The sequence below is a fragment of the Saprolegnia diclina genome (genome assembly GCF_000281045.1).
Source record: "Saprolegnia diclina VS20 unplaced genomic scaffold supercont1.18, whole genome shotgun sequence".
Classification (NCBI taxonomy): Eukaryota; Oomycota; class Saprolegniomycetes; order Saprolegniales; family Saprolegniaceae; genus Saprolegnia; species Saprolegnia diclina.
Window position 1 is genome coordinate 681,205 of NW_008246085.1, and position 21,953 is coordinate 703,157.

General features: G+C 61.1%; 12 protein-coding genes across 13 annotated transcripts; 7 read left to right on the top strand and 5 right to left on the bottom strand.

Moving 5' to 3' along the window:
• Positions 1 to 162: 162 nt before the first annotated feature.
• On the bottom strand, positions 163 to 701 carry SDRG_06769 (hypothetical protein; the record flags this gene model as incomplete). The annotated part of the gene is made up of 2 exons (XM_008612571.1): positions 163 to 321; positions 360 to 701. 2 exons carry the CDS (start codon positions 699 to 701, stop codon positions 163 to 165), a joined length of 501 nt encoding a protein of 166 aa, XP_008610793.1.
• Positions 702 to 1,062: 361 nt separating this feature from the next.
• On the top strand, positions 1,063 to 1,597 carry SDRG_06770 (hypothetical protein). The gene is made up of 2 exons (XM_008612572.1): positions 1,063 to 1,146; positions 1,200 to 1,597. The coding sequence occupies exons 1-2, from the start codon at positions 1,133 to 1,135 to the stop codon at positions 1,483 to 1,485; spliced, it is 300 nt and encodes a 99-aa protein (XP_008610794.1). The 5' UTR covers positions 1,063 to 1,132; the 3' UTR covers positions 1,486 to 1,597.
• SDRG_06771 (hypothetical protein) lies at positions 1,542 to 2,358 on the bottom strand (the record flags this gene model as incomplete). The annotated part of the gene is made up of 2 exons (XM_008612573.1): positions 1,542 to 1,678; positions 1,734 to 2,358. 2 exons carry the CDS (start codon positions 2,356 to 2,358, stop codon positions 1,542 to 1,544), a joined length of 762 nt encoding a protein of 253 aa, XP_008610795.1.
• A 378-nt stretch (positions 2,359 to 2,736) lies between these two features.
• SDRG_06772 (hypothetical protein) lies at positions 2,737 to 4,557 on the top strand. The gene is made up of 11 exons (XM_008612574.1): positions 2,737 to 2,972; positions 3,017 to 3,090; positions 3,130 to 3,185; positions 3,233 to 3,276; positions 3,334 to 3,404; positions 3,448 to 3,507; positions 3,557 to 3,664; positions 3,714 to 3,884; positions 3,926 to 4,061; positions 4,109 to 4,230; positions 4,278 to 4,557. Exons 1-11 carry the CDS (start codon positions 2,759 to 2,761, stop codon positions 4,515 to 4,517), a joined length of 1,296 nt encoding a protein of 431 aa, XP_008610796.1. The 5' UTR covers positions 2,737 to 2,758; the 3' UTR covers positions 4,518 to 4,557.
• A 535-nt stretch (positions 4,558 to 5,092) lies between these two features.
• SDRG_06773 (hypothetical protein) lies at positions 5,093 to 6,827 on the top strand. Its single transcript, XM_008612575.1, has one exon. The coding sequence runs from the start codon at positions 5,125 to 5,127 to the stop codon at positions 6,763 to 6,765; it is 1,641 nt and encodes a 546-aa protein (XP_008610797.1). The 5' UTR covers positions 5,093 to 5,124; the 3' UTR covers positions 6,766 to 6,827.
• Positions 6,828 to 7,005: 178 nt separating this feature from the next.
• SDRG_06774 lies at positions 7,006 to 9,719 on the bottom strand. Of its 2 annotated transcripts, none has more exons than XM_008612577.1 (6): positions 9,607 to 9,719; positions 9,486 to 9,560; positions 8,905 to 9,439; positions 8,779 to 8,859; positions 8,007 to 8,732; positions 7,006 to 7,962 (listed from the first exon to the last, which is right to left on the bottom strand). In XM_008612577.1, the coding sequence occupies exons 1-6, from the start codon at positions 9,618 to 9,620 to the stop codon at positions 7,093 to 7,095; spliced, it is 2,301 nt and encodes a 766-aa protein (XP_008610799.1). In that variant the 5' UTR covers positions 9,621 to 9,719; the 3' UTR covers positions 7,006 to 7,092. The 2 variants fall into 2 exon arrangements, with proteins under 2 accessions (XP_008610799.1, XP_008610798.1); XM_008612576.1 differs by having other exon boundaries at positions 9,486 to 9,563.
• A 1,138-nt stretch (positions 9,720 to 10,857) lies between these two features.
• SDRG_06775 (hypothetical protein) lies at positions 10,858 to 11,919 on the top strand (the record flags this gene model as incomplete). The annotated part of the gene is made up of 1 exon (XM_008612578.1): positions 10,858 to 11,919. One exon carries the CDS (start codon positions 10,858 to 10,860, stop codon positions 11,917 to 11,919), a length of 1,062 nt encoding a protein of 353 aa, XP_008610800.1.
• An 88-nt stretch (positions 11,920 to 12,007) lies between these two features.
• Positions 12,008 to 13,314, top strand: SDRG_06776 (hypothetical protein; the record flags this gene model as incomplete). Its single annotated transcript, XM_008612579.1, has 4 exons — positions 12,008 to 12,076; positions 12,121 to 12,430; positions 12,474 to 12,593; positions 12,635 to 13,314. 4 exons carry the CDS (start codon positions 12,008 to 12,010, stop codon positions 13,312 to 13,314), a joined length of 1,179 nt encoding a protein of 392 aa, XP_008610801.1.
• An 80-nt stretch (positions 13,315 to 13,394) lies between these two features.
• On the top strand, positions 13,395 to 13,923 carry SDRG_06777 (hypothetical protein; the record flags this gene model as incomplete). Its single annotated transcript, XM_008612580.1, has 3 exons — positions 13,395 to 13,696; positions 13,744 to 13,813; positions 13,870 to 13,923. The coding sequence occupies 3 exons, from the start codon at positions 13,395 to 13,397 to the stop codon at positions 13,921 to 13,923; spliced, it is 426 nt and encodes a 141-aa protein (XP_008610802.1).
• Positions 13,924 to 13,974: 51 nt separating this feature from the next.
• Positions 13,975 to 18,631, bottom strand: SDRG_06778 (hypothetical protein; the record flags this gene model as incomplete). The annotated part of the gene is made up of 10 exons (XM_008612581.1): positions 13,975 to 14,250; positions 14,295 to 14,480; positions 14,519 to 15,587; positions 15,633 to 15,829; positions 15,876 to 16,007; positions 16,051 to 17,172; positions 17,218 to 17,718; positions 17,766 to 17,960; positions 18,007 to 18,473; positions 18,517 to 18,631. The coding sequence occupies 10 exons, from the start codon at positions 18,629 to 18,631 to the stop codon at positions 13,975 to 13,977; spliced, it is 4,260 nt and encodes a 1,419-aa protein (XP_008610803.1).
• Positions 18,632 to 19,370: 739 nt separating this feature from the next.
• On the top strand, positions 19,371 to 20,248 carry SDRG_06779 (serine/threonine protein kinase; the record flags this gene model as incomplete). The annotated part of the gene is made up of 1 exon (XM_008612582.1): positions 19,371 to 20,248. The coding sequence occupies one exon, from the start codon at positions 19,371 to 19,373 to the stop codon at positions 20,181 to 20,183; it is 813 nt and encodes a 270-aa protein (XP_008610804.1). The 3' UTR covers positions 20,184 to 20,248.
• Positions 20,249 to 20,471: 223 nt separating this feature from the next.
• SDRG_06780 (hypothetical protein) lies at positions 20,472 to 21,938 on the bottom strand. Its single transcript, XM_008612583.1, has 8 exons — positions 21,907 to 21,938; positions 21,746 to 21,853; positions 21,508 to 21,700; positions 21,353 to 21,462; positions 21,223 to 21,300; positions 20,971 to 21,176; positions 20,808 to 20,926; positions 20,472 to 20,761 (listed from the first exon to the last, which is right to left on the bottom strand). Exons 1-8 carry the CDS (start codon positions 21,907 to 21,909, stop codon positions 20,613 to 20,615), a joined length of 966 nt encoding a protein of 321 aa, XP_008610805.1. The 5' UTR covers positions 21,910 to 21,938; the 3' UTR covers positions 20,472 to 20,612.
• Between the last annotated feature and the right edge of the window lie 15 nt (positions 21,939 to 21,953).

The following is a 21,953-nucleotide window of genomic DNA, read 5'->3' on the forward strand; positions in this document are numbered from 1 at the left end:
GCTGTCGTTGGGTCCACTGTAGTCGGGCTTGTTGTCGCAGGTGAAGCACTTGTCTGCACTGGCGCCGGTGTCGGGGTCACTGTTGGCGGGCTCGGCGGTAGCATTACAGTTGTGCCTGGGACGCTTGTTGCTGGCGTTGATGCAATGGTTGTTGATGGCGGCTTAAGTGTAACGGGAGGCTTCGACGTTGTCTTTAGCGGTATCGGCGTCCGGGGCTTTACCGTCGCTGGACTCGGCTTGGGCGTAGGACTTGGCACTTGTGTTGGCACGCTGGAAGCTGTCGCCACCGGTGTCGTCGAGGCGCTGGGCCCGGGCGTAGCACTTGGCTCTTGTGTCGGCATGCTCGAAGCAGTTGCTACTGGCGCCGTCGTAGTAGGAGGTTCTGTTGTTGGTGGAAGCGTCATCTCGTTCGGGTCGCCCACTTGCGTCGTGACGCAGGCCGTTGAGTTCGGGTCGCACATTAGGACGACCGAGCCACCCGGGTACTGCGCGGTCCATCCATCGAAGCATGCGGGGTTCTCGATTATAGGCACATCAAGCTGCATGTAGCAGCAGTAGGACGTATCTCCGGCATCGTTGACCACGTACACGCAGTAGTTGAACTCTGTCACGTCTACTGGCCTCGGGCTAGGACTCGTGAACTGAAGCCGCCGCGTGCCCGCCGCCGCGCCAATCATCACAAGCAGCAGAGACCACAGCATCGCAAATCCAAAATGCCAGCGCCCGATCCGGCGCCATCTCGTCGGTGCTGGCCCGCATGAGACCTGCGCAAGGTTCCGTCACCTGATTATCGCACAGCTATCCGGATAAGGATCGCAAAGTCCGGTTACCAAGGCTCGCAAAGGTGTAATCTCCGGTTGCAAGGCTGATCACGACCGTCCCCATCTACCGACAACTTGACGCGCACGAGCTTTCTAGAGCCGTACGGTGACTGCAGGTTGCTGCTGCTTGTGCCATGCAACCGAGGCTTCGAGGAGCCAAGGCTCTCCGGAAACGAGCCGCAGTATCCGTATACACGGAATAATTTACGCTTGTTTTATTAGGCATAATGAAGCGCAGAGAGCAGGTTTTAAATTCAACTCCGGGAAATGGCCTCCGGAGGTCCGTCGCACCAGCCATTCGAGTTTTCGCCATGTCCTTCTTGCGGTAGGCGCGATATGGCGCCCGATGGCAGCTCGCTCATGCTTCCTGTCCTGTAGCGCTGCCACGTTGACGACGAGCCTTTGGTCGCGTAGCGCTCTCGGCTTTGCCCAGCCGCCCACGATGATGTGCATGCAGGTGCGCGAAATGGGCTACAAGCTCAAGACAAAGTCGGGCGTCAAGAAGCGCTTCTTCGTCAACAGCAACGGTCACATCAAGCGCGCTGTGGGCGGTAAGCGCCATTTGGCGACGGACAAGACGCGCCAGCACATTCGCCGACTGGGCAAGGCCGCGACTGTCCTCGGCAAGATGAAGAAGAACATTCTGGCGATGTTGCGCGTGTAGATTGTTAGACCTAGGCACGACGGCGTCGATACTAATACAGCTTTGCGCCCACGTCTTTAGACCAAGGCGAGGACCGCAAGCACGACTACGGCTAGATGTGGCGCACACGCAACGCCGTCGCTGTCCGTCACGCGCGCACTCGTGCCAGCATCACCCGATCGAAGCATGTTGCTTCCTGCAGACGCAAGCAAGCCTAGCAGAAAAAGACATCTCAAATTGGTGCTGCGAGCCTGAAGCGCGCTACATACTCGTCGGCGTCGGGCTTGCGGCGACGATGATGGTTGAAGCGTTCGGCGCTGCTGTGGCGTTGCCAGATTCCAGCGACACATTGGTGATGCTTGCCGTCGTCGGTGCGCTCGTCGCAGACATTGGCGAGAGGAGTTGAGTCGGCGGGGCGATCCCAAAGCCCGCGCTGGACAAGATCGTCGGCGACCGTGCGTTCTCAACGAGAAAGAGATCGGTGCCGCCGCACCACATCAAGAGCGTGTTGCTCACGGCGCTGCTAGTAAAGTAGAAGGGGGTACACCAAGTGGGAAAGCAGTAGGCGGGACGGATTCTCTTGCCGTTGGCCTTGGAGCAGCAATAGCGAGCGTCGTCGTCCCCGCCTTCGTTCTCGATGAACGCGCACTCGGCGTACGCTGGCTGGGGCTGCCAGGCGTGCGCATGAGCGGCCGAGAGGAGGACGACGAGAGAGCACAGAAGGGAGCGACGCATGTCAAATCGTAAAGTGCGTTCGTCGTAGCTCGACGAGCCGATCGCGCGGCCGACTGAGTCGACGATCTCGGCCAGTTCCATGAATGTTGCCGTCTCCACTCGCTTCATGAGCTGCCGTGACCGACAGTGAGTCACATGCACCGCACGTCGGGTGCTCATCTCACGATACTTGAGGGCAATCACCTTCTACTAAGACTTTATCCTGCGGTCGCATCTCTGCAACACCAAACCTGCAGGTTCCTACGAGATCCACAGACACCTTTGTGATCGCGCCGACCCATAGATGCCTGAGCTCGCATCTACCCCGCAGTACTACGCGTACGATCTGCGTCTTCGCTGGCTGCTCAGTGCAAGGCGGGTTGGACGATTGATTGCAATCTGATACAAACGCGGTGTTCTAGATCTTAGCGCCTTCAACGTCGACGGACCAGCCAATCGCAGCCGCCGATGCGAGAAGACGCCTTCGGATTGGTCACGATCCGCACAACGCCATACGATTGGCTCACGCGGCTATAAATAGCTCTCGGGCATTTGGAAGTGCAAGTTGCAGCTTTCAACGATGGAGATCAAGCCGTCGATGCGACACGGGCCGGTGACGGTGCTGAGTCCGAGCAGCCACACGGGCAGCTTCGGGAGCTCGGCGCCGGCGTCGCCCGCGGGGCTGAAGAAGCCGAGCTCGATGGCCACGTCGCTCTTCTCGCTCCAGCTCAAGAAGCTCGTGTCGCGCAAGAAGCGGCGGTTCATCGAAGATGGCTTCGACCTCGACATGACGTGTAATGGTGCGTGACCTTGTGGCAGGAGACTAAGCCGTCCGTAGATGTGACGTCGCGCCTCATTGCGTTCGGGTACCCGGCGGAGAACCTCGAGGGCATGTACCGCAACCACTACAAGGTACTGGGCACTGCGATCTTATTTCACTCACTTTGTTAGGACGTCTTCAACTGCTTTGAGCATCGACACAAAGACCACTACAAGGTCTACAATCTGTACGACAATATAAGCAGCAAGCAGTTCGGTTCTTAGAGGTCGGTAGGTGCTCGGAGCGTCACTACGACAAGGACAAGTTTCACAACCGAGGTAGACAAATGATCTCATCATCTCATCGCAGCGCTGATGGCAGAGTCGCATGGCTAGTCGCCGAGTACCCCTTCGACGACCACAACCCACCGCCGCTGTCGCTGCTCATTCCTGCTTGCCAAGACATTGTGCGAGGCGCCAGCGTTGCGCAGGCTCCTGACATACACGTAGTTTGAGTGGCTTGCGCAGCACCCCGATAACGTCGCAGCGATCCACTGCAAAGCTGGCAAGGTCTGAGACTTGTCGCTTGCCGCCAGAGAGTGCACGCTGTGTGATGTAGGGACGCACCGGCGTCATGATCTGCGCGTACCTCTTGTACAGCTCGACGTGGCTCACGTCGTACGGCGCCATGGGCTTCTACGGCGGCGCCCGGTCGCTCAACCACCAAGTACACAGCGCTGCTCTTTCGTTATTCCACAGAACTGATAAAGCCGCAGGGCGTGACGATTCCGAGCCAGCGGCGCTTCATCGAGTACTTTGCCAGTATGTGCCACAAGGACCAGCCGGAAGAAGCCAAGCAAGCCGAGTTGCACTTGACGCACGCTGACTTTGGGCAACTCTGGGAGAAGCAGTGGCTTACGGACGACCGCACGAGCGACAGCTCCTTCGTACGCTGCTTGCACGAACGCTTTTCATAGTACTATCCTAGATGTCGTCGGGCCGCATGTCCAACGAGCAGCTCGTGGCGCTGCCCAAAGTGTTCGAGCACCTCGCCCTGCCCAAGCCCGTCAACTACAAGCTCGTATCGTGCGTTGTCCACGGTCTGTACCCCAAGAAGAAGCCGGGTACGGCCGCAGATAGTACCAACTCGCAAGTCGAAGCGTTGGCATAGACATGCACGTGTTTGTGCAAGTGGGCTTTGACAAGGCGCTGCAGTACAACATCTCGGTCGCGGGCACGACGCAAGTATCGATGGACGACGCGTGCGAGAGCATGCAGGTGGACAAGCTACAGGTCGCCTCGCTCACTCGAAGGATCCAGAGGATTCACTGAACCCTCAGATTCTGTGCCCGACGGACCGCCAAACGCTGCTGTGCGGCGAAGTCAAGGTCGAGCTCCGCAAGCGCCAAGGCGGGAAGCCCCTCGGCCACTTTTGGTTCCACACGTCGTTCCTGGACCCGGCGCGGCCGCAGCTCACCGTGCAGAAGGCCGACATGGACGTGCTCCTCAAGGACGTCAAGAAGGGCCACAAAAAGTTTGCGGAAAGCATGCACATCGTACTTAGCATGGCGCCAGCGTAAACCAAGCAGCATCATGTATCGGCGTCGCACCTTCTTTCCATTTCGCCTTCGCTGGCCTTCGAGACCGATCGCGACCATGAGTCAGTGTCCGGCAGTGTCCGCACAAGTGCAATGTGAGGATTTTGGCGCGAGCCAATGGAATTCCGTCGAAGTTCCTCCCATATGGTGCCACGTGTGGTTGGCTCGCGGCCGTGAGACCGCTCTTGAAGCGAGAGGGCAAGCCGCCTATCGCCGTCTGCGCCAAGCACGAACGCCCCGCAGATCCTTGCACCGTCGTCCGGTCGTGTTCGGTTCTTAGTGCGCTTCATGCAGTCGGATTCCTGCAGCGGTGCGCTTCATAGAGGCGGCGAGTCGCCGCACGATCGCGATGGCGGAAGATCCACCGCTTGAAGCGCCTGTCGCAGCAGATGCGTCGCCACTCATTCCGCCATCTTGAAGTCCCAAGCGTGACCAACGCTGTTTTAAACATGGCGACTCGTCGCCGTTTGATTGGCTAAAACACCGGATTCAACGGCACCCGGTGGATCATCCGGATAAAATGGGCCTTCAAGGAGGACATCAAGAAGGCGATCATCGCACGGGCGACGATCAGTTCTGAATTTCCGCCATGCTCCGCGCCTCGACCACGCTCCGCCGCGCTGCGCCGCGCCGCGCCCTCTCGACGACGACGACGACGGTCGCCGTGCCCTCGACGGACGAGCTCAAGGCCAAGCTCAACACCAAGCCCATGACGCTCGACTTCTCCGAGACGCAGCGCATCTTCGCCGCCAAGTCCACGCCGCTCCTCGCCCGCGCGTACCTCGTCTTCACGACGTGCCAGATCCCGTTCCTCGTCAAGAACAGTATGGGCCTCATCGACGCGTCGTACAAGGTGCTCGGCGACAAGGTGACCAACTTTGGCCTCAAGTCGACCTTCTTTGGCCACTTTTGCGCCGGCGAAGACGCGGCCACGATCCAGCCGACGCTGCAGCAGCTCGAGAGCGCCGGCATCGGCGCGATCCTCGACTACGCCGCCGAGGCCGACGTCGAAGCCGAGAAGAAGACGCCGTTGAACGGCGTCGACGCCAACGAGCTCCAGGCGCGTACGTACGACTACGCGGACGAAGCCATGTGCGACGCAAACGCCAAGATCGTGTCGCAGGCGATCCGCGACGCGCCCGAGAACGGGTTCGCGGCCGTCAAGTGCACGGCGCTCGGCAAGCCGGAGCTGCTCCAGCGCATGTCGTCGATCCTCGAAGAGACGCAGTTCCTCTTCCACTCGCTCGACACGACGAACCTCAGCGACGCCAAGGAAAGCTACTTGAAGCGTCTCATCGACTGCCCGACGCTCAAGGAAGGCATCAAGCGCTGGGGCGGCAAGTACACGGAAGAGGAGATCGAGACGCTCTTCCGCACGCTCGACAAGGAGCAGGACGGCGTCATCGACTACATTGACTGGGTCTCGCTCCTCAACCCGATGGACCTCACGATGGGCCCGCTCACGCAGTTCCTCAAGGTGGACCCGCTCACGCCCGAGGAGGTCCAGCAGGTGAGCCAGATGATGGCCCGCCTCGAGTCGCTCGCCAACGAAGCGTCGGTGAAGAAGGTCAAGCTCATGATCGACGCCGAGCAGACGTACATGCAGCCGGCCATCGACCACATTACGCTCAACCTGCAGCGCCGCTACAACACGAACGGCCGCGACACGATCTTCAACACGTTCCAGTGCTACCTCAAGTCGGCCTCGGACCGCGTGCTCATCGACCTCGAGCGCGCCAACCGCGAGGGCTTCAAGTTTGCCTGCAAGCTCGTGCGCGGCGCGTATATGGTGCAGGAGCGCAAGCGCGCCAAGGACTTGGGCTACGAAGACCCGATCCAGCCGTCGATCGAGGCGACGCACGCCAACTACAACGCGCTCGTCGAGCTCCTCCTCGTGCACAACCACCGCACGTCGTTCATGGTCGCAAGCCACAACGAAGAGAGCGTCAAGAAGACGGTCGCCAACATGGAAGCGCTCAACATCCCGCGCGAGAACGGCGGCGTGTACTTTGGCCAGCTCCTCGGCATGTGCGACCACATCTCGTACACGCTCGGCGCGGAAAAGTATCAAGTCTTCAAGTATGTGCCGTACGGCCCGGTGAAGGAAGTGCTGCCGTACCTCATTCGCCGCGCGCAGGAGAACTCGACCATGATGAAGGGCGGGTCGGCCAAGGAGCTCGACCTCCTCACGAAGGAGCTCAAGCGCCGCGTGACGTCCTTTGCGCAGTAATAGATAGACGCGTAGACTAGCTTAGATTTAATAGGAATAACTCGTAATATTTGAAACACTAAGTGCTTAGCGACGCTCAGCGCGTCGACTTCCTCGTCGATGAGCTGCACTCGTAGCTGCCGTCAGAAACTTGCGCCAGCGCGCGCAGCAGCGATCATCGCACCGTGCCTGGAGCCCACGACGCCGACCTCTCAGAGCGCCTTGACAACTCGAGAGCCAGGCAAGATGACGTGGCGCCATGCGGTGCACGAGGCAAATGCCACCTTTAGCCGCGACGGAGTCCGGAAGAGCGAAGTATGGCAAATAGGAGGTTGTTGATGGATTATATTAGAGCGAAGGTGGCGTCGACATGTCGTAGTTGTCGTCGAGGCCCACGTCGCCGTCGTACGTGAAGCCCTGGAAGGTGTACGACATGGTCCGGCACGAGTTGGTGCGGCCCGAGACGCTACTTCGGGCGCTCGGTGTCACGGCCATGCTGCTGCCGCTCACGTCGTCCATCGCATCTAGGACCGGGAGGCGCGTAAAATCGTCTTCAAAATTGACGGCATCGAGCGGGTCCGTGTACTGGCATGGCCGGAACTCGGGCTCGACCTCCCGGTTCAGCAGCGCTTCCCACGCCACCTCCTTGAAGAACGGGTGCACGAGCACCTCGGTGGCGCGCAGCCGCTGCGACGGATCGCGCTCGAGGAGGCCCGCGATGAGGTCCATGGCCTCGACGCTCAGCCCGGCGGGGAATTCGAGCGGCGACGACCGGAGTCGCTGGTACAACGTCTCGCGGTCGGTCGTATACCACGGCGGGCGGCCCGTGAGCAGTTCGTAGAGCACCATGCCGAGGTTCCACCAGTCGACGGCCGTGCCGTGGCCCTTCTTGTTGAGGATCTCGGGCGGGAGGTACTCGGGCGTGCCGCAGAGCGTGTTGGTGCCGTCGAGGCGGCCCGTGATGCCGGTCTTGGCGAGGCCAAAGTCGGCGAGCTTGACATGGCCGTGGACGTCGAGCATGATGTTTTCGGGCTTGAGGTCGCGGTACACGATACCTTTTTCGTGCAAGTGAACCAGCGCGAGCGTGATCTCGGCGGCGTAGAAACGCGCGATGGACTCGGGGAAGCACTTGATGCGCGTGAGGTGGAAGAAGAGGTCGCCGCCGGGGCAGTAGTCCAAGATAAAGTAGAGCTGGTGCGTCGTCTGGAACGCATAGTGCTACACACCACATCAGATTCTGGTGCGAACCACATGAGACGTACGAGGCGGACAATGAACGGGTGGTCGATGGACCCGAGCACGCTGCGCTCCGTGCGCGTGTGCTCGACTTGGGACTTCTTGACCACGTCCTGCTTGGTGAGGATCTTCATCGCGAAGAGCTCGCCCTGCGCCTTCTTGCGCACGAGGAGGACGCGGCCGAACGACCCTTTCCCGATGAACCGCAGCGGCTCGAAGTCGTCGGTCGTCGGCTTGGCCACGAGCTGCTCGAAGCTCGGGACGCGCTCCAGCTGCAGCCGCGGGTCCGAGTTGGTGCGCTCGAGCTTGGCCTTGGGCTTGCTCGACTGCTTCCCCGGCTCGGTGCGGTTGAGGAAGAGCGCCGAGATCTTGCTGTTGTGGCTCACGCCGCCGTCGCTCAAGCGCGAGTGGGTGCGCGCCATAAAGTCGGCGGCCGTCCGTCGGCTCGAGTGGCCCTGCGACGACTCTTGCAGCATCGCCGCCATGGACGCCGACGGGCGCTGGTCCGGGTCCGAATAGCTGAACGCGTTGGAGCCGGTCTCGAGCGCAGGCGGCTGGTTCGCATCCTTGGTCAAGAACGTGCGCACAAAGTGCGACATGCCGAGGCGCGGCGCGGTCGTCGGCCGCGCGGGCGGCACGAGGAGCTCCTTGAGCCACTTTTCGAGGTCCGACTGCCGTTTCCGGAGAAAGAGCGTGTCGAACGACCGCCGAATGCCAAAGCGGCGCGACGGCAGCGCCGGAATGCGAAAGCCCTATCGCTTCTTAGTCTATAAGAAGTATGACGAGACGGGGTCGCACCTGACTCTTGAGCTGGCTGCTCAGCTCGCGGAAATCGTGGTATCTTCGGTACACGGTCCAGCGCTTCCCGTTGGCTTGGCACTAGTCTGCTCTGAGATCGTGTGCATATGCAGCGAGCGTGCGTACCTCGACTTCGAGACGAAAGATGACGTACGGTTGCTTGGTCGACGAGTTCATGTTGGTGCTCCCGGATGCGAGCGAGTGCCCCGAGATGCGCACGAGCTGGCCTTGCTCGCCCTGCGGGATGTACGCCGTGTCGGGCACGACGGGCGGCAGCGCTGTCGACTTCTGGAAGTTCGTCGACCAAATCTGTTCGTAGTACTGGCGCTCTTCCTCGGGCTGCGCCGGCCGCTCTTCCTTGGGCTTCATCGGCGTGTCAAAGATGAGGTCCGGCGTCGCGAGGAGGCTTGACCGGTCGCTGTTGAAGATGCCGCTGTGCTCGCTGATGAAGCCCGTCATCGATCGCTCGCTGTCAAAGTGCGAGACCATGCTCAGCTCGCTGTGCATCGACATCTCGTTGCTGTAGTCGTCGTTCATCGAGTCCAAGCTCGCGAGGCTCATGATCGACATACTGCGCGCGAGTGGATCTTCGCCGCCGTTCAAAATCTGGTTCGGGTCATGCAGCGGCGGCACCCGCGTCGCCGACGTTACCAAGTGGCTCCTACGCAGCAGCCGTCAGCAGCGTCCTCGTCGGCGACGCGTCTTACTCGATGACGTTCGGCTGCTTCTCCGTGCGCGGCTCGCTGTGGGCCGGGATGCTCTGCGACGCCTTGCGCTTGACGCTGCTACGTTGCATGAGCCGCCGGTCGCAGGCGCAGGAGCGTGTACCTTTGCTGGGCCATGCTCGCTCGCTCGCTCGCGATCACTTCGCGGCGCTGGGAATGTGTGTGTGGCAGCCTCCTAGATCTGGTTATTGGCCAGCTGGTGTTGCAACTATTGCACCATGGCGGTCGCCAGCGGTGTTATAACGCTGTTAGACACCGGCAAGCGCGCTTTGGACGCGGCTTGGACAGGCGGCGCGCGTGCATGTCCCGGCGCGACGTCCGTCTTGCCGCGCGGCCATCGCCATCGCCGGCACGCCGCGGCGTTATAACACATTCGGCCTCGTCTTTTACCGCGGCGCGTGAGAAAAGCCGGGTCTTGTAACACCAGCTGCTTTCTCCTCTCGCTGCGACACGCGGCGTTCGCCAAAGCGCTGCATACAATCTTCGATCGTCGCCAGAGAGCAGAAGCAACGGCCGAGCTTGGTGGACCGAGGAAGGACCCTTCAGCGAACTGCGCTCGTGCAAGGCGCTGCTCCCAACATGGTCCCACGGCAGGAACCCTGTTGACCACCGTATTGAGGCCGCTGGACGAATCCATATTTGCAGTTTGTTGAAGCGGACTGCCATTGACAGAGATGATTGCACACCGCGCTTCAATGCTTGGCCGATGCGTTCAACAAGACCCGGGCCTCTCGTCGTACACCCGTAGTTAGTAGTGCACTGGGTCGACGACGACTATACTATCGTGGGTACGCCAAGAAGTAGCACGGACGCGAGGCCGGCGTCGGTGGCTCGGCGTCACCGACCGCATTCAAATCTCGAACTGTCGACGACCAATGGCGGGGCAGCTTCACGGATTGGATTGGCCCATGGAATTATAGAACAGCCAATCAAAGGCAAGTTGTGGGCAGCAAAGTCGCCGACCACCGACCGCTCAGTGCATCGGCAAGCTGCCGCAGTCGTCCGCCGTACAAGACGCCACTCTAGAAAGCCTGTGAAGACACGCTCCGTTCGGGAAGAAGCACGCCCTTGAGCTTTTCTTGAAGCGCCCAGAACAAGATTTCCACGACTACTTTGTACCAGTACGAAACGAATTGTGGATCGAGTGCGAACTAGACTCGGTGAACTAGTCTGGTCCAGCTGTCTGGTCCTCTTCTGGCACCGATAAGAAAGGCCGTTCGTGGTTTCGACGAACCGGATCTTATCTAACGCGTTACTTGGCCGATTCCAATGACGGTTCTATGACGATGAATTTTGGCCAATCGGATGGGCAGGCGGTCGGTCGACCGCGTGGCAGATTCGATTTGCCAGCGCGATGGTCGACCTCAAGGTGCTCTCGTTCGTGCTGCTCGTGGTCCAGAACACGCTGCTTGGCATCGTCACCAAGTACTCGCGGGCCACCAAGTACAATGCGACGTCCGCCGTCCTCCTCATCGAGCTCCTCAAACTCGTGCTCTGCTTCATCATGGTCGTCGTGACCAAAGGCAGCGTCGGCGATGCGCTGCGCAGCATCCGGCTCGAGGTGCTCGGCGACGTCGCGGGCTTCAAGAAGATGGTCTTCCTCGCGCTCTTGTATGCATTCCAGAACACGGTCGCGCTACTCTCGTACGACCACGTTGACGTTGCCACGTATAACATTGTCTACCAGCTCAAGATCGTAACCACGGCCTTCTTCATGGTGCTGCTCCTCAAGCGCAGCTTCAACAATGTGCAGTGGATCGCAATGGTGACGCTCATGGTCGGCGTCGCGATCTGCTCGGCGGCGAAAGGTGCGAGCTCGAGCAAGTCGTCGTCGATGTTTGGCGTCTGCATGGTCGTCGGTCTTGCCGTCAACTCGGGCGTCGCGGCCGCGTACTTTGAGAAGGTTCTCAAGAGCCACCAGCCGCACAAGACGTTTGCGAACCCGATCGACCCGCTCTGGAAGACCAACATCCAGCTCGCCGCCGTCTCGGTCGCTGCGACCATGTGCGGCGTCGTGTACGCGGCCACCACGGAGCCGCGCTTTGCCTTCTTCGAGGGCTACAACCCGTTTACGTTTGGCGTTGTCCTCCTCCAGGCGTTCGGCGGGCTCATCATCGCCGCAGTCGTGCGCTACTCGGACAACATCGTCAAGAACTTTGGCACCGCGCTCTCACTCGTACTGAGCTGCCTCCTCTCCAACTACCTCTTTTCCGAGACGCCGGCCCCGGTGTTCTACCTCGGTGTCCTCCTCGTCGTCGGCTCGGTCTTTGTCTACGGCGACAAGCGCTTCCACGGTGCGCCGACGTCGGCGGTGGACGCCAAGCCGGCGCACAGCGTTCAGATCGACGTACACCAGCGCAAGTCGTCGGTGGATGCGGGCGAAGAAGACGCGTTCTTGAACCAGCGTTCGCGATAAGTTCTTGGATGCGTTTGTAGATCGTGATACAATACAGTGCTTTATACAGAGTAAAGTCATTTCGGTGGAATATCGAAACGGCCAAGCCATGAGCGTGGCCAAGCCGTCGCCAGCGCTGCGGCTCGTACTGGACGCGGTCGCTACGCTGCTGCATGCGGTGCATGGACCGTCGACGTCGAGCGCCGTCTCATGTAGCAATAGGACATGCCCGAGCTCGCCGTGACGTGGCACCAAGTGCTCGATATCCTGCAACATGCTTGGGACGAGACCATCGCGACGCTGCGCAGCGTGCCCTTTGATGCCATCGCGGGCGCGACGCACGACCGGCTCATTGCGCTTCTCGAGGATGATCGGTACGACGCAAGGGCGGCCATCGCCGAGGCCGGGCCTGCGTGGCGCGACGTCTGCAGCTACCTCGCCGACGTGGCCGCGGCTCTCCAACATGCGCACAAGACGGACGACACGCGGACGCTCGCGACGACAAACTTTTGCGTCTTTGTCGATGGCAGCCGTACGCCATCGCGCGCCTGCGTACGTGGCTTGACGGTGCGTAGGTACGGCGCGGCTGGCGTGTGACGTGGCGCTTCAACTGCGTCGATCGGGGCGCCTCGAGATCTGCCTCATCGACGAGTTCCCGCCCGCTCCCTGCTACAGCGCAGACTTCATCCTCAACGGTGCAACCGCACATGGTACTTGGCCATTGATCGAGATGTAGATTTCGCCATGTACTGCAAGCAAAACAGCGTCCCCAAGTCAAAGCTAAACGTGCGGTCGCAGGCCGTGCGCCTCACGCAGCCCAAAGCGCTCCAGCTCATCCAGCTGCAAGACAGCGCCGACTTTCTCGTCATGGGGGCTTTTGGTGCCAAGGGACCACAACCATCGCAAGTTGGTTCCACGGCCATGAGCGTCGTCCTGCAGAGCCCGACGTCCATCATCCTCGTGCCTCCGATCGCAGAGGCAGTCCGCGTCCAGCGGGCGCACGTGTTTGTCGTTGCGGTCGACACGCGTGCGGACGCTGCACGACTTTGCTTCCACAGCGCGCTCAAGCTGCTCAAGCCGCAGGACACGCTCCACGTCGTGCACGTCGCGCCTGTTGTCGAGCCGCCGGCCACAGCCGCCGAGTTTCCACTGGCGGCGCTGTACCGCGAGAAGCTTTTAGCGGCGCACGTTCAGGGAGACGTCGTCACGCTGACTGCCGAGAGGGGCTGGACGGTCGCCGAGCACCTGCAAGCGTACGTCGCCAGCCAGCGCGCATCGTACCTCGTCTTTGGGCTGGGCGACCAGACCAAGGCTCGCACCAGCATCGACAACTCGACGGTCGGGAACGTGGCCGCGCGCCTCCTTGCGTCGCCGCGGTGCACGCTCGTGATCTGCAAGCAGTCGTCGCTGACGTAGCCCATACAACCTTAATTTTAACCATCGTAAGTTGCCGGCCATGGGCGTAAAAATAGCATTGCGATCCGCGAGCAGAGAGTATGGGCAGTGCGCAGGGGCGACCGACGGCCGTCCGCAGCTCGTCGCCGCGCCGCGCGAGCGTGCTGGCGCCGACGGCCTTTGACCAGCACGCAGTCCTCGACCCGTCCGAGTCGCTCGCGTTCACGCTGATTCCCAACACGTCGCCGGTTGCACTCCTCACGCTGCACAACGTCGGCGCCACGGTGCTCACGTTCGCCGTGCAGACCAAGGCAGCGCACGCGCACCGGTTCTTCGCCGACCCGCCGCAAGGCATCGTCGGCCCCGGCAAGTGCGCGACAGTCGTCGTCGGGCTCAAGCAAGGGTAATATGCTATTCGGCCTCGTCTCCCACTTCTATCACCATGGCTAGCTTTTGCCGTGCTTTCCTGGCGGCCGCGCCCGACGACCGGTCGCACGAGCCGTACAGCCTGCTCGTCCACGTCGCCGCGTGGGCGGCGCCGTTGCTCGAACGCGACGGAATCGAGGCGTCGCTGAGGGCCTTTTGGGGCGCCGCCAAGACGACGACGGCGTCGCCGCCCGTGCACTCTAAGAAGCTCGCATTGCATTTCCACGTCTTAAAGTACAATGGCATGCTCAACGTCTATGCCTTCGCGAGCTGCTGCTGCGTGTAGCCCCAGAGCAAGATGGCACCGCTCACGTGCACGTTGAGCGACCGAATGACGCCGAGCTGCGGGATCTCGACGCAGTGGTCGACCGCGTCGAGGATCTCGACCGGGATCCCTTCCTTTTCGTTGCCGAGGACGATGACGACCTTGTCCGGGAACTGGTACGTCGTGAGGCTCTCGCTGCTGCTCGTCTGCTCGAGCGCGACGATCGTGTAGCCTTCGCGCTGCATGCGGCGGCAGTACGCGCGCACCTACATCTCTCTAGTCGCATGCAAAGTCGTCGCGAAGGACGTACCATGTCGGGCTTGACCTCTTCCATGGGCACCCACTTGTCGGCCGTGACGCTGATCTGCCGAAACACAATGTCTTGGGTCATGGCCATGTTGGGAACGAGGAGCTTGGACGCGTTGAAGATCTCGCACGTGCGGGCGAGGCCGGCGACGTTCGGGAGCTTGTCAACAAGGCTCGCACAAACCACCACCTGGAATACGATGAGCTGCGATGCGATAGAAGACGTACCGACTGCCGGCGGGCGCGGCGCGCGTTCACCTGCTTCTCGCGCATGTTCTCGCTCTGGTACATGGCGAGCATGTCTTCGAGGAAGCCGGTCGCATGCGGATCGATCTTGCGCTGCACAATGCCGCTGCTGGCCGACGCCTCCTTGGCCAGCTCGGTCGTTGGCGCCGTCGCGAGCCGCTTGGCCTCGGCGACGTTGGTCTGGTACTGCCCGCCGTGGGCCTTGTCTTCATGAAGGAACTGCGCGTATGCGGCCGAGAGCGTTTCCTTGATCTGGCAGAGCACCGAGACGGGGACGATCTCGTCAAACTCGTTGAGCGGGTGGTCGAGGAGGCCTTCGAGGACGCACTCCTTCTCGGGTAAGAAGCTCGCCATTTGCGCGGTTTGGCGCCGGAACATGCGCTTGCACTCCTTGTTGGTGCTCAGGAAGCGCAAGGTCGCTTCGAGAAACGAGACCTCCGGCGACAGCGTCGGGTGCGCGAGGAAGTACGGCAGGAGCGACGTCATGACAAACTGAACGATCGTGCGCGTGTGGCCGTGCGCCGAGTTGAGCCACGGCGCCATGAGCTGCAGTGTTTTCAAATGCAGCTCCGGACTCGCCTCAACCGGCAGCCACCGGAGCACCGAGCCCGCAATGAGGAGCGTCGACGCCGAGAGCTGCGGCATGAGGTGCATGTCACTCAGAAGCGCGTGCACGTACGGAAACGACGAGGCCGGGAAGAGCACGCAGACGCGCATGCAGAAGATCTCGACGTAGTACCGGATCTGCGGCAAATTGTGGTTCAGGAACGCGCCGCGCCAGAGCTGCTCGTGCACCGCTTGAATCGTGTCGGCGCGGAGGTAGCGCGAGAGGATGCAGAGCGCCTGCCAGCTGCGCAGCTGCTTCCCAAAGCCGTCGCTGTTGATCATCTGCGGCTTGGCAAAGGCCGGTGTTCGCTGCAAATTGAGGAGCTTCTCGATGAGCGCGTCCATGATGGGCGCGCACTCGTTCGGCGCGTCCTCCACGAACGCCAGCGCCACAAACCGCACAAACTTGGTCTTGAGCGGCGCCGACTCGTCCAGATAAATCATCCTACTCGTTTGTCAACAAAATATCAAGACAGTATCAAGTGCGCACCGTTCTTTTTCGTCGACGGACGGCTCCTTGTACAAGAGAAGGCGCACGAGCTCGTCAAGGTACGAGGTGGCGCTCTGGGGGTACTGCCGCCAGATGCCGCAGAGGGTCGTCGCGAGGTGGTACATGACGTTCGGACGCTTCCCCGTCTCGGCCCACGACGCCCACTTGTGGAACCACTCCTTGAGCGTCGTCGACGGCTAAGCGTGGCATATGAGGACTGGGTCGCCAACGAGGCCTCTCTACCTCGGCGAGCGTCACGAGGCGCGGCTGAAAGAGACACTGAACAACTGCGTACGAGAGCCCGTCGGGCTTGCGGCTGTCCATGTAGGCGGCCCACACCTGGGCAAAGACCACGTCGATCTGGAGATCCCGTTCCTACAAGCACGGTATGAGGAAGGTCGTCTCCGACGCGACAAACCTCGGCGTCACTAATGCTACAAACGGTGTAGGGCAGCACGCGGCCGAGGACGCGCGCCATGGCCTCGAGGATGCTCGGGTCGCTCCCGGCCGTCGAGAGACCGTCGAGGACGACGTTGAGCGTCTCGCGGAGCAGCGACGTCTCGAGCGCCCAGCAGGTTTCGAGCACGGATGCGAGGATGCCAAACTTGGCCTTGACGCTCACGTGCACAAAGCTGCCGCGCGCCGGCGTCAGTCGCAGCAAGGTCGGCACGAGCGTCATCGGGTCAAACACCGCCATCGAGTCGAGCAACATGCCTTCGGACGCGACGAGCTCCAGCGCCGAGAGGCCCAGCGCTTGCGTCTTGGGCGAAGTGCACGTCAGACCGGTCGCGAGGACGTCGTTGAGCTGCAACGCAAAATCGCAGTTGCCGGTCGCCAGCATGCGGTGCAAGGCGAGGTGCGCGACCAAGTACACGACGCTCATTTGCTCGTTGAGCTCGACGTCGTTCGTCTCAGTCGGCGACGTTAGCCATTGGCTCAGCTGCGCGAGCCCCGGCGTAAACGCTGCCAAGAGACTCTCCGTCACGAGTGTCTGCGGCGACACCTCGTGCAAGGCGCGGAAGAGCGCGCTCAAGTGCAGCACGTCGTCCTTGGTCGCCGCCCAGTTGAGGGACAGGGGCGCAAGCAAATACAGCCGCGCGAGGTACCCGGGCGACGGCGCCGCCGTCTCGTGGGCCAAGTACGACGCGAACGCCGCGTCGATTAGCGGCGCGTACGGGCGGAGATACGCGCCAAACTCGGTCCGGTGCGCGGCAAGGTGGTTCGTGGGGAAGAGCGCGAGGACGCGGAGGAGGACGTCGAGGGGCAGCGACGGCGTCAGCGCCAGCAGCATGTGCTGCAAAAGGGGCAGTAGCACCTTCATCGAGTGCGGGAACGACTGGAGCACGTGGGCTTGCACCATGTAGCGCAGGATCGACCACGTCGGCGCGTCGATTCGCAAGCGACTGTCGAGGTGCTGGAACGCCGAGAGCATCGCGAGGAGCGCGTCGGGCGAGTTGCCGCGCACGTCGTCGCCAAAGATCGCGCTCTGAACGGCGGTGACGTACGCGAGCGGCGAGAGCTGCGACGTCGTCGTCGCGTGCTACTCAATAATAATCTCATATTGCAGTGGACCGCTGAAGTGTACCGTGAGAAAGGCCGCCAGGAACGAAATCGCCGTCGCCTTGACTTGGTACTTGTCGTGCTTGTACAGGAACGGGTCGTTGAGCGCGAGGAGGAGGTCTCGAGTGAGAAACTCGACAGCGCTGGGGGCGAGCGTCCCCTGGAGCGCGTCGGCGTTTACGACCGCCTTCATGCTCTCGACCAGCGTGAGCCGGCGCACGACCGGGTTGTCGTGCTGCCAGCACCGGTTCAAGATGCTTTGGAACCACTCGAACGGCAGCGGGTGCGCGAAGAGGTCGTCGAACGCAGCGGCCGCGACGAGCGACGACGTGAGGAGCGCTGTGATGCGCGGCCAGACCTGCTCGAGGAGGTGTTGCTCCTGGTGGAAGTGGACGACTTCGAAGCACTGGACAAACTCGGTCCACGACGCATGCACGCGCTGTGATTCGGCGGCGAGGCTCACGTGCAACAAGTGCAGCGCCATCTTGCGCACCATCATGTCGTTGCGGTCCATACCGTGACGCACCTAGCGTCATCGCTGTCACCACGTTTACGCTCGTGGGACGAACGTACGATGGTGTGGAAGGCGGGCGCGGCCGTGATGCGCGGGGCGCTCGGCGCGACTTGGCAGAGGATCAAGAGCACATCGTGGAGCTGCATGCGGTCGTGAGAGGCGAAGATGTGCTCCGTGAGCAGCGTAGCGCTGGCGCCGTCGTCGTACGACAGAATCTGCGGCACGATGCAGCCAAACACGGCTTGGCGAAAGTGCTACGCAATCGATTGAGCAGATACATTGAAAGATTGATACAAATACCGCGTAGTCGCCTTGGCACAAGATCGTCTTGCAGACGTCGACGATGCTCCGGACAAAGCCACTCGAGACGAGCCGGCGCTGAAAGAGAATCTCGACGACGGGCCCAAGCCACGCGACGTCGACGCCGCCGGTCTCTGCAAAGCTGCTGAGCAGCGTGCCTTCGAGGTGCCCGATCCACGGCGCCGAGGACGACGACGGCAGTCCGAGCGCGTAGAGCAAGAGACGCAGCACCGGGTCGACGACAACCGCGGGCGTCGCATCGCTCGTCAGCAGCGGCACGCAGATCGTCTGCACGAGCGGCTCCAGCACGCCGAGCACGGCTGCGGGCGACTCTTCGTGCAGCAGCTCGAGGCTCTGCTCCATGACTGCGCACGCGAAGCGCATGTAGTTGGCGTCCTGGATGCGGTCGGCGACCGGCAGGAGGATCGCGAGCAGCGACGCGTCGGCGCACTTGGCCGCGAGATGGCCTATCCAGCGCATGAGCTTCTGCAGGCAGGTGCAATGCATTACCTGAGGCCATGGACGAGACGAGGCCGAGGGCGAGCAGCGCGAGGTCATCGTCAGACGAGACCTGGCGCTTCTGGCAGAGCCCGTACGCAGCTTCGACTTGGGCGACCCACTCCATTCTCGATTGATGCGGCGATTGGCTGGCCTGGCCAGCGTATCCGGTCGAACATTATCCGGAATGCAACGCAATCGGTTGCCAATCAAACAAAATCATTGCTGTGACCTGAACTAGAATTGCGAACTAGACATGCTCAACTATTCCCACTTGTAGTTCAATGACGAGTTCTTGGCAAGATGCATTTGCTACGTGGTTGCCTCTCGGAGGCGCCAGTGGACTCGACTCGTGCACCACTAAAGGCCTCTGGTTTCCCACATTGCCTTTGCTCCTCCGAGGAGCAGCGCCACAATCAGTCGAGGTTGCACAAGATCCAACTGGATTGCTAGAGCTACATCTCTATAACAATATACACTCTTAACGACGCGGTGGTATCCTGTCGTCTCCCCGCTTTGTCCAAGGCGAGATATACGAAGCGACGGATTTTTCGATTTGATTTCTTTAAGTCTCTTGTCGACAGAGAAAGCTGGCGCGTGGTCGCACGTTGTGGGACACGAAGCACGACGCTGTCGACGAGGACAACGACGTCGCCGCTGAAGGCAGATCCAACAACGCTGGTCTCCACGATGACGACGACCCTGCGACAGTATGATCGTCCGGATAAGGTTATCCGGTCACCGGATTCGGCGCCGCGAAAAAAGTAGTGTGTGACCAAGGGTATATACATGTAAGAGATGCATCTCTTATGTACCCTTGGTGTGACATGGCGATCTTTGGCGGCGCCATCGCAGGAGGCAGAAGCATGGACGAAGCAGTTCATTTCCCAATTGGCACCAACATGGACAGCTACGTGGTGCAGAAGCGACTCTCGATGGCGGTCTACGGCGACGTGGTGCTCGCCTGCGCTGCAGCCAACAACCCGGTCGCGATCAAGCGCCTCGATGTGAACGCGACGCTCGGACACGTGAGCTTCCAGCGCGCGCGGGTGCCGACGACCAAGGACTTTGAGCGCGAGCTCGAGGTGTACGAGTACCTCGGGCGCGCCGGTGGCCACGGCAACATTGTGCAGTTTATTGAAACCTTTGAGCACTTTGGGTATTACCACCTCGTGCTCGAGCACTGCGCGGACGGCAGCCTTGTCGACAAGACGCTCAGCGCCCAGCAGCTTCTTTTGCTCTTCACGCAGCTCCTCGACGCGATCTCCTTTCTGCATGCACACGGGATCGCGCACGGCGACATCGCGCCCTCCAACGTTCTCTGCCATGGACAAGCGACGTACAAGCTCTGCGACTTTGGCTCGGCTATCGTGCTCGCCAACTGCACCAGCGACGAGGCGGCAGCGCACCGTCTCCGTGATCTTCAAGCCCTCGGCAGCCTCGTGGCTGCGTACCTCCAGGGCGCTGCGTTTACGAACGGACTCGAGTCGCGACGAAAGCGGCGCGGCAGCGCGCCGGCTCCGCTCGTTCTCTCCCAGCTTCTCGAGTTCATTCGCGTCGCGCCACAGCTTTCGGCGATGGAGCTCCTCGTTCAGTGGCAGCGCAGCTGCAGTAGCGTGCACGAGTCGAGCGTCTGCCGGCCGCTGAAAACTCGTCGGGTGTTTATCGACGCCCTCTAAGTTACCTTTTAGTCAATCAATAGCTTTGTTATTTCTACTCTCTTGTTTAAATATGGTTATATGTGGCTACATATGGCATACACCAACTATAGTTGCTCACTCGATTTCTCGCGCTGTACGACTCGCACGTCGACCTGACGTAGCTTTTCGAACTCCCGAAAGCGCGTTCTATCGCTGACCCAAGTCTGAGCGATTTCATTTTTCAGGTCGATTTGGGCAGCCTGAAGCTGCCGGGCGGGCGAGGCGACGATGTTGCACGGCCACGATTGGTTGAAAATGGTTAATATAATGACCAATAAGACGCGTTTTATCCCCGCCAGAGGTGATGTAATGATTGCATGGGACTCTCAGCAGCGCGGCTCATAAAGACGACGCTACCTCTGCTTGGGAATGGGCGAGGAGGATGCTTGGGTCATGTACACGGTTGTATTAGGTCGACATGTCCCCGCTGACCGTGCTCACACACTGCCACTGCTGCTGCTGGTCCTGCTGCCACATGCGCACGGTTCCGTCGTCACCCGTCGACGCCAGCATCGTGCCCGTGACGTTCCACTGCACCCGCCAGACTTCGAACGACCCTGCGCTCCGAATAAGTCAAATCCCACAGACCAGCCTAGCGACTACCGTGGTCTTGGATCGCGACGGGCTTGATCTCGCTGAGCTCTTGGCGGTTGCTCGTGAGCTTCATGCGCCAGATGCGGATCGTGCGGTCCTTGCTCGCCGTCGCGAGGTAGTGGCCCGACCTAACTCTGTCATTTGGCCCGCGCATGAGGAGGCGCGCGCGTACCGTCCGAGGTTGGGCGCCCAGCACACGTCGTGGATGATGTCCTTGTGTCCAACGAGCTCGGCGAGCACGTGCCACTGCCGCGCCGTCGTGAAGCCCCAGACCTTGGCGACGTTCGAGTTGCCGCCGACGAGAATCATGGGCATGTCGAACCGGTTCGAGTTCCACGAGAGACACGTCGCGCCCTCGGCGTCGGCCATGAAGATTTCCTGCAAGTAGATCTCTGAGCCATTGAAGTCCAAAGAGAAAGCAAACCGGAAGCGTCCACTCGGAGAGGTTCATCGGGTTGGACGCTTCGTACATGCGCACGTAGCCGTCGGCCGACGCGGTCGCCTACGCACGCCTCAGCTCCTTATCATCACAGTCGTACTATGAAGCAGCGTACGAGACGCAGGCCCAAGTGGCGCGGGGCAAACTTGACGTCGTGGACCGACTCGCGCGCGTCCGTGAGCTGCGCCTGCAGCGTCCACGCTGGTGACTGCGCCGCCACTTGTCCTGCATCCGATAGCATGAGTACTCGTAGGTCGAGACGCAGCGCACCGTCAGCAGCAATGAGGGATGCTTGGGACGGCGGCTTGGCCATGGACTCTTCCCAGACGATGACGGTGCGGTCAAAGGAGCACGACGCGACGATCTGGCCGTACTCGGGGTGGGCCCACGTGACCTTCCAGACGCTGGCTTGGTGGGCCGTCCACTCGTACTGCAGCTGCCACTGGGCGTCCTTCTCCCAGATCTACGCAGACGCGGATGAGGCCGTATGCAGGCAGGGCAGGGCGACCTTGATCTTGCGGTCGGACGAGCACGTCGCCAGGCGCTTCCCGTAGAAGTCGAAGCTCATGTCGTGGATGAAGTCGCCATGCTGCGACGAGAAGCGCTGGAAGATCTTCTACGCAGGACGAGCAGCATGAGGCGCCATGCGCAGCACGAGCGCGGTCCGACCATCGCGCTTGGCAAATGGCCGTCTAATAAAATACCGTATTTTAATA

Coding starts and splice junctions, on each gene's coding strand:
- SDRG_06772 (XM_008612574.1), top strand. CDS start 2,759: ATGGAGATCAAGCCGTCGATGCGACACGGGCCGGTGACGGTGCTGAGT. Junction 3,186..3,232: donor CACTACAAGGTCTACAATCT/GTACGACAATAT, acceptor AGAGGTCGGTAG/GTGCTCGGAGCGTCACTACG. Junction 3,277..3,333: donor GGACAAGTTTCACAACCGAG/GTAGACAAATGA, acceptor TCGCATGGCTAG/TCGCCGAGTACCCCTTCGAC.
- SDRG_06773 (XM_008612575.1), top strand. CDS start 5,125: ATGCTCCGCGCCTCGACCACGCTCCGCCGCGCTGCGCCGCGCCGCGCC.
- SDRG_06774 (XM_008612576.1), bottom strand. Junction 9,440..9,485: donor AAGCAGCCGAACGTCATCGA/GTAAGACGCGTC, acceptor GCTGCTGCGTAG/GAGCCACTTGGTAACGTCGG. Junction 8,860..8,904: donor TCTTTCGTCTCGAAGTCGAG/GTACGCACGCTC, acceptor AGAGCAGACTAG/TGCCAAGCCAACGGGAAGCG.
- SDRG_06780 (XM_008612583.1), bottom strand. Junction 21,463..21,507: donor ATCCCTCATTGCTGCTGACG/GTGCGCTGCGTC, acceptor TATCGGATGCAG/GACAAGTGGCGGCGCAGTCA. Junction 21,177..21,222: donor TCTCCGAGTGGACGCTTCCG/GTTTGCTTTCTC, acceptor ATCTACTTGCAG/GAAATCTTCATGGCCGACGC.